Source organism: Mus caroli, unplaced genomic scaffold, assembly GCF_900094665.2.
Source record: "Mus caroli unplaced genomic scaffold, CAROLI_EIJ_v1.1 scaffold_5629_1, whole genome shotgun sequence".
Classification (NCBI taxonomy): domain Eukaryota; kingdom Metazoa; phylum Chordata; class Mammalia; order Rodentia; family Muridae; genus Mus; species Mus caroli.
The window spans coordinates 101,064-109,731 of NW_018389379.1; the positions used below are offsets into that span (position 1 = coordinate 101,064).

Genomic DNA, 8,668 nt, shown 5'->3' on the forward strand with positions numbered 1-8,668 from the left:
TGTGTCTCTAGCTGCATATGTAGCAGAAGATGGCCTAGTTGGCCATCTTTGGGAAGAGAGGCCCCTTGGTCTTGCAAACTTTATATGACCCAGTACAGGGGAAAGCCAGGGCCAAGAAGTGGGAGTGGGTGGGTAGAGGAGCAGGGCGGGAGGGGGGGTATAGGGGACTTTTGGGATAGCATTTGAAATATAAATGAAGAAAATATCTAATAAAAAATTGGGGGGGGGGAAAAAAGGAAGATCAATGGGCCTTACAAGGGATTTCAATACTGACATTTGCTACATGTTCTAATGTCTTGGTTCATACCCATAGCCAGGTTCTGCTTTTAGTCTGGATTCTTTATTTTCAATGGGCAACAGTCATTTTAGACTCTCAAAACTAACCAAATACTGAGAATAACCAACTGCTTCCTGTGCAGCCTATAACTGGAAATCTACATTAAAATATACAATATTATTCACAGTGAAACTGTCTAGACTCCTTAATTAAAGAGACACTGACAAATGCAATTTCATGTCTTATACTCTTTCTACTATCACCTGACACCCACACCATACCTTGCTCAATCCTTCAAACATACCTGGATCCTTTGCTACAGTCTCCTCTGTCTTCATCACCCAGGCCTCTTAGTTCTCATTCACAGGTGAGCAGAACTGGCTGAACAGTGGGAGACCTGCATGTGGGAAAGAGATTCTTCAAAAAGCACCTGGAATGTTTCATGGAACAAAACTGAAAGATGCTCACACCTGCCAAAAGGATAGACATAAAGGAAAGAGAAAATATGACAAAATTCTCTTTATTTTAAAGATTTCCTTTAAACTATGAGATGTGGGACCCATTTCCACACACAGTTCACACTCAGAGTTGTTTTTCCCTGAACTCTGAGGAGGAGCAAGGGAGACTGCAAGAAAATTATTCTGACCTACATACAACATTCAGACTGTTGCACTCCTCCTAAGTGAGGTCTCTGAACAAAATCCTGAGTGCAGGGTCTAGGCATTTCCACTTCTGCAAGGAGTCCACAGTCAACCAATCATGAAATGAAAACAAAGCAGGCAAGCCACATGTGCATGGACACAGTGCTTTTCTAATGTAAATGAGAAATCATAATTATTCAAAAAGTGCTCTCTAATTTTGTGTTAATTAATATTGAGTTTCCTAGCTAAAAAAAATAGATTAGCAAGATCTAATTCACTTACCGCATGCATACCAGGCTGGCCAAGACCTTATTAGGTCTCAAAGAAACTCCGGATAAACTGCTAACTCAGGTGCCCATTAACATATCTAATAGGAAGGAAAGAGAAAATATAACATATTTGTGAAATCAGCCAAATCTACTTAGATTAGAATATATTAAAAGCAAATTTATTGGGAAGCTGGTCTTGGTTTAGTTCACTGGTCCCAATGATTGATGCTGGGAGAGTTGCCATAGGAGGCGAGGGGGGGAGGGGCATGCGAAAAATAACAAGCTTATAGAAATAAGAAAAGGAGGAGGAGGAATAGAAGAGGAGAAAGAGAAGGAGGAGGAGGAATGTTGTGGGAAATATTAAAAAACAAACTGGCATGTTTTGGCACTTGTGTCTCTGCCCAGGTGGGTTGGCCTGCCATGCACTGGTGTGCAATGGTCAACCTGTTTTTATCTCTTGGAGACAGATTCCAAGCTCCACGATCTTGCAACCCAGCTCTCTAGGTTCCCACTGGCAGGTTGTTACCACAGCAACCCTGTGCTTTAAGTCCCCCACATCGTTTGTGGTACACATCTGGCAAACCCTTGCTTTGCTGCTGTACCTTTCTTTCTTGAACCCATGCAAGCCATCATGTGAAGGATAATGCAACACAAACTTAATTCAGAAACAATAGTAACTCAATCTCTGGGCACAGCCCTGAAAACCTAATCTTGTAAGCCTTATTAAAATCTTATTCTTCTAGTGGTTGATCCTTGTGGATCTGCCATGATACAGGGAAACTCTAGCAGCTACATCTTACCCATATGCTGTCCTGGTTCCAAAAGGACCTGACTCTCTCGTTTACTCTCTTCCTATGTCCAACCTGAAAGTCCCGTGTACTCACCCAGAGATTGGCTGCTATATTCATTAGGGGATTGGTTCACAAGAACAGCACCAGGCCCATCCACAGTAGAGGAGGAAGAGGAAGAAGAGGAGGAGGAGGAAGAGGAGGAGGAGGAAGAGAGATAGAGACCAAAAAGTTTGGATTATATAGGGAGGCACGTCTCGTGGAAGGACAACCAGGACCCTGGGCTGAAAAGTTTAAAAATTTGGATTGAGAGCATGACCTCTCAGGTTGGGAGAACCCTGAGGTCAGGTCTGCTTTGATATTTAAAATATGCACCTCAGTCCATTGTCCTGGGATCCAAAACCAAACAGTATCAAAGGAGACAACTTTGGCTAGGTGCTTTCTTGGCTCCTGCTTCCTCTCTTGCCCCTCTACTCTCTCTTCCCTTCTCTTCCTTTGTCCAACTCCACCTCTCTCTTTCCATTCACATCCTGGTTAAGTCTGAACCCTTACTTTCTGAGTCAGTCAAGTCTGCCCTGGTTACTCTTTTTACTTCTACCTACAAAGCCCTCTGAGGATGCCTATTTCCCAGGCCATTGGCCACTCTCTCCTGAGTAGGCAGATCCACAAGGATCAACCACTAGAAGAATAAGATTTTAATAAGGCAAATGTTCTACGACACTATTTTCGGAAAACATTCTGGTAACCATAAGATAAATGAAAACAAAACAAAACAAACCACGATACATCCAGTTCATAGGATCTCAAACCTCCTGACAATGATAAAAATCCACAGCAGAATTGTGAGCGTGGCGTCCTTAAGAGCAACTGCAGAGAACAACCCCCTGCCTCCGCTCCAGCCCATTTCCCAGCCCCGCAGCTCCTCTGACCTGGAAGGTTCCAGGGCCGCCGGGCTGCGGTGCCCACTGCTGCGCGGCTGATGGCTGACTCTCCCAGGTCAGCACAGGAAACCGCATCTGAGGAGAGTTTACGGCCTTCGAAAAGAACCGGGCCAGGGTAACTCGCCCGCAGTGGGAGTAGAGACAACTTGGCTCCAACAGGTACCTAAGGGGACGCGGTTCCCGGTCTCTGGCCACGATCTTTGGAGCGGCTCCCCTAGCCCCGCCCAGGGCACCACGGTTCCGGTCACGTGAGAGCGCTATCCCCTTCCAGGCCCGCCGCTTTCACATCCTTAATTCGTAGGTAGAGTCCATCCAGCTACATTCTCTTCTAGGTCGCCAGCTCCAAATATCCAGGCCAGAATGACATGAAAAGCCACCACTCCCATTGCTACCTGTGTAATCCATGTGTACTCGAACTGAGCGCTGGTTTTTCGGCCCCAGTTTCCTCCGGAAACCGGAAAGCTCCTCAGACGCAGTTTTGTGGCTGCGGACCTGGGAGAGTCAGCAGCGCAGCGGCGGGCACCGCAGCCCGGCGGCCCTGGAACGTCCCAGGTCAGAGGCGCTGCGGGGCTGGGAAGCGGGCGGGAGCGGAGCAGCGGGGTGTTTTCCGCAGCTGCTTTTACTGACGCCGCTCTCACAGTTCTGTTGTTATCTTACCGTTGTCGGGAAATTGAGATCCTGTGAACTGGGGGTCTATCATGATTTTTTCATTTATCCTCCAGTTACCAGAATATTCAGTCGTAAAATAACTCATTAAAAATGATAGACCAGTTGTATTATCTGCTGTTTGCTATTGTGTCAATCACAAAGCTTACGGAATGTAAATTTATTCATATTTTCTAACTCCTGTGTTTTACTAATTGCTTATTCAAGAGGATACGTTTTACCCTGCTATGTAGAACTTTGTGTATATAGTAATCATATGAAGAACCAGTGCACACTTTTTTGAACGAGAAAATATACTTTGTGTTATGCTACGGCTATGATTGTAAACATTAATATTTACTAAGCATACTTTTTATTGCCCATAAATTATTCATCTGAGTTGTATGCAGTTTAGGATGTAAGTAAAGCATTCAGAAATACGTCTTCATATGCTGATTTATTTTTTAAATTGCCTAATTTTTATTAGATATTTTCTTCATGTATATTTCACATATTATCCCTTTTCCTGGTTTCCCCTCCGAATACACAGCCTTACCCCCTGCTCCCCAACCCACCCACTCCCACTTCCTGGCTCTGGCATTCCCCTACACAGGGGCATAGAACCTTCATAGGACCAAGGGCCTCCTCTCCCATAGATGACCAACTAGGCCATCCTCTGCTACATATGCAGCTGGAACCTTGAGTCCCACCATGTGTACGTTCTCTTTGGTTGGTGGTTTAGTCTCTGGGAGCTCTCGGGATACTGGTTAGTTCATATTGTTTCTCCTATGGGGCTGCAAGCTCCTTCAGCTCCTTGGGTCCTTTCGGTAACTCCTCCATTGGGGACCCTGTGCTCAGTCCAGTGGTTGACTTCGAGCATCTACCTGTATATTTGTCAGGCACTGGCACAGCCTCTCAGGAGACAGCTCTAACAGGCTTCTGTCAGCAAGCACTTGATGGCATCCACAATAGTGTCTAGGTTTGATGACTGTATATGGGATGGATCCCCAGGTGGGGCAGTCTCTGGATGGTCATACCTTCAGTCTCTGCTCCACACTTTATCTCTGTAACTCCTTCTTTGAGTATTTTGTTCCCCCTTCAAAGAAGGACTAAAGTATCCACACTTAGGTCTTCCTTATTCTTGAATTTCATGTGGTTTGTGAACTGTATCTTGGGTATTCTTAGCTTCTAGGCTAATATCCACCTATCAGTGAGTGCATACCATGTGTATTCTTTTGTGACTGGGTTACCTTACTCAGGAAGATATTTTCTAGTTCTATCCATTTGCCTACAAATTTCATGGTCATTGTTCTTAATAGCTGCGTAGTACTCCATTGTGTAAACGTACTACATTTTCTGTATCCATTCCTCTGTTGAGGGACATCTGGGTTCTTTCCAGCTTCTGGCTATTATAAATAAGGCTCCTATGCTGATTTCTTATGGTACATCTTAGGTCCAAGCAAGTTCAGTATTGCTATGTGAGTGTATTAGACAACACTATGTAAAGTTTTAGAAGCATCTTTTGTACAATTGTGATCACTTTCCTGTATCAGAAAAAAAGTCTCTGTGGTTGAAGAAAAGCGCTCTGCACCTACATATGTGGCCAAGCTGCTGTTTTTTTTTTTTTTTTTTTAATTGTAGGGTTTGTTATCATTCAGTGCTGTGACTAGACTTCTTGTAGGAGGAGTAGGAATGCCTAGACCCTGCTGGCAGGGCTTTTTGTAAAAATCTCCTTTTGGACAAGTGTAGCAGTCTGGTTTCTGTGGATGACAATAGTTTTCTTGCAGTCTCCCCATCTCCTCCCAGGATTCCTGGGAGAATGACTCTGCTTGTGTCTGAGCTGTGTGTGAATGAGACTCATATCTCACAAAGTTAAGTGAAATTGTTGGATGAAAAGGGACATTTTTATTTATGATATTTTCTCTGTAACCTCCCTCAGCCTTGAAGGAGGCTGATCCAGACTTTGACCTTGCTAGCACTAAGAAGGAGATTACCTAGGGTGGATCCTTCTGACCTTGAAGGCTCTATTATTCTGTCACCTGCCACTGCTCTCCTCCAAGACACTGCTACCTGCTGAGAGGCCCCTGAGATATTCTGGGAGGAGCATCCTATCCTGCACTTCTCCTGCAGGCTGGCTCCAGGCACCAAGAGTGGACAGGGGTGGGGTGTGGGTGTGGGGGTGTGGGTGTGTGTGTGTGGGGGGGGGGGGGGNGGGGATAGGCCTTTCCTCTTATAAGCACGGTCTCTTAGTAAACTTGCAGGCCTTGAACAGAATCGTGTCTTGGTCTCCATTAATCTCTCTTGCCATCTAAGTCTTTTTCAGCCTCAGCCTGCCTCCCAGGTGTATCCGGTTCTTGTAGGCCTCGGGCTGGCATACAACCTTTCTCCTTCACATTTATCCTTTTGGAGGCATCATTTATGTTTGTTCCATGAAAAGTTCTGGGTATTTTCTGAAGACTCTTTCCCATACACAGTGGCCCACTGCTCAGTCAGTGCTACTCACCTGTGAATCTGAGAGCCCTGGATGGTGAAGAGAGGAAAGTGTAGCAAAGGATCTTGTTTGTTAGAGGGATTGAGGAAGGGATGGGGAGGGCCTCAAGTCCCAGTAGAATGAGGACATGAGATTGGTTTGGCCAGATTCCATTTCATTCCAAATATTTCTAGATAATTGCACTGGGAGTCATATCAGAATATTCCCATTATAGGTAGTAGAAGACTCTCTATGTGAGAATTCATACACAGAGGTAAATGTAATTTAATTTGGTTTTGTTTGTGAAGGATGCTGTCCCCTCCCGTTTACATCACTGATCATATCTTAATATTTTTATTATTATATTTTTAGCGTACTGTTTAGTCAGAACAGTATTGCCTCTTAGTTTTTCCTGCTATTAGAGTTTTGGAGTATTTTGTAGGTTTTTTTTTTTTCTCTCTCTCTTTTATGGTTAATCTTTCCCCTTCCTAAAATAATGCAAGCAGGATTTTGATAAGATTTGCTTAATATCTGTGAAAACTATAAAGTTATATCTATATTGCCTTCCATTGATACCCCTGTGTTCTGTCTTTATGTTAATGAAAGGACCTAGTGGGGAGACCCCCACTCACAAGTCTTGAGATGACATGCACCCAAAGAATCACGAGAGACCGTCTTGATGCAAACACACAGGTAGTTTAATGATGGAGCTCCAGGCCAACACTATCTCCCTCAGGAGACAGAGGTGTCAACCACGAGGCTCAGAAGCTAGGGGTTTATATAGGAAAAGAGTGGGGGTAGGGGAAGAATTGGCGCGGTTACACACAATTGGACAGTTTAAACATCAGCAAACTGTATGTGCAGATCGAGGGAACAGCAGAGCATCTGGTTAACATTTAGCCCATGTCAGAAGGGTGGGAGATAAGGAGGCACCGGGCCAGTCCAGACATTTTTCTATGTCTTCCCTATCTTTATGGCTAGTTGGTTCCTGGGATGACTTTACAGCCTTTGTTCTTTGCTCTAGGCCTAAAAAGCCCTCTTAACTAGCAAGCCGCATGAGTCATGGACCTTGAATTTTAATTTTCTTTCATTAACAATCCATGGTTTGTGTAGCTTTAATTTCTATATTTTTCAAATCACCTCTGGGTGTCCCCTGTCTCATATAATTTTTAAAGTCTATGGTTTCTTTACATAAAACATGCATGTAGGATCTTGGAACAAATTTCTTATAATCTTAATAAAACACAAACATGTTTTTATATTTCTTCAAGTGTTTGAATGAGAACATGCAAGTGGTAGGTAAGTCAGCATTCACTGTTTTTAATGTATTTTCCTGTTCTCTATCTACTGTTGATGTAGGCATTCCAGAACAGTGGAGTTCTTGGAGAAGACACTTTGGAGACATTAACCTTTACTAGGTTGATAGACTTGTTCTATTTCTAAGACATGGTCACAGGAGAGCATGCTGGTTGAAGTTTGAGAAGACTGAGCGTCTTCTACTGTTGTGTGCATGATTCTCTGGAGCCTTGCTAGGCATTATTGGTTTTCTGTGTTGTTCATGGTTGTCTGTCTTTATAGTTGACATTGAAGCTTTCTTTATCACTGTTTATCTGCTTCCTACATTTCTATCATTGATTTTTTTTCATGTATTTTGACACTGTTTTGTAAAATGAGTTCATGTTGATCAATAGCTTTCTAGAAGTAGAACATTTGATCCTTTGTTAATTAACTTTATTTTGTGTGTTGATATGTCTGGCTTTTTCTCTTTCTCTGGTCACAATTGTGACCAACCCTCTTCATAGCAAATCTTTACAAAATATTTCTTCACTCTTAACCCTTTGTAGCCTTACGTTTGAGGTAAGTATTTTTATAGAAAGTATATATTTTGAGATTAGTGTGTTTTTCATTTCCTTTAAAACTGATCCTATTTTCATGTTTGGTTTGGGGAATATTATCTATATTCATTCACAAAATTACTGAAGGAACATAGAAACACATAAAAACCACTTTATGTTATTCTACGACAGTTTTTTCCTTTCTGGTTTCTTTGTGTTTCATTTATATTTTGCATTACACTTCATTCCTTGAGAAACTTAAATAGTATTTTCTCTAGGTTCTTGTTTGATTGTTCACAAAGTTGTACACTGGTTGCCTGGTGGCTTCAGTGAATTGAATCACTGACACTGTTTCTCTGTGTTCTTTCTCCTCCTACATTGTCTCCAATTTTTGTTATTGTTTGGGACCTTGAGTGTGGACAGGGACAAGACAGAAAGAAGACCTTGGTGTACATGAAATGTGCATTTCTTCGTGACTAAATGTGTCGAGCATGTACTATTAAATTCTGGCTTTTTCAACTGCTTTTTAGCTTTTTTTAAATTACAATATTATTTGTTTTGTGTTTTATTTTTAAATGGGAAAATCTGGGGATTTATTTATTATACTATGAAATGTTTGTGATAAATTTCTTTATTCTGTAGGCTGTTTCTTCATACACTTAATTATTACAATTTCCATGAAAGTTTTTTTCTTCATTATTTTTTTAATTAGGTATTTTCTTCATTTACATTTCCAATGCTACCCCAAAAGTCCCCCAACCCCCCCCCCCACTCCCCTACCCACCCACTCCCACTTCTTGGC

The 8,668-nt window shown here is 42.5% G+C and overlaps 1 protein-coding gene across 7 annotated transcripts in view; it reads right to left on the reverse strand.

Annotated features, from left to right (window-relative positions):
- Positions 1 to 3,171, reverse strand: part of LOC110288081 (zinc finger protein 501-like) — a 24,174-nt gene extending 21,003 nt beyond the window's left edge. For 3 of the 7 annotated variants that reach the window (XM_029473803.1, XM_029473802.1, XM_029473800.1), the window contains exons 1-3: positions 2,905 to 3,171; positions 1,201 to 1,285; positions 582 to 674 (exon numbers count right to left, since the gene is read on the reverse strand). In XM_029473803.1, coding sequence (XP_029329663.1) covers positions 582 to 615 — 34 coding nt within the window. In that variant the 5' untranslated portion in view covers positions 616 to 674; positions 1,201 to 1,285; positions 2,905 to 3,171. Of the gene's footprint in view, positions 1 to 581; positions 748 to 1,200; positions 1,286 to 2,904 lie in introns of those variants that run through there. The other 4 variants (XM_029473805.1, XM_029473804.1, XM_029473801.1 and 1 more) reach the window with 2 other exon arrangements.
- Between the last annotated feature and the right edge of the window lie 5,497 nt (positions 3,172 to 8,668).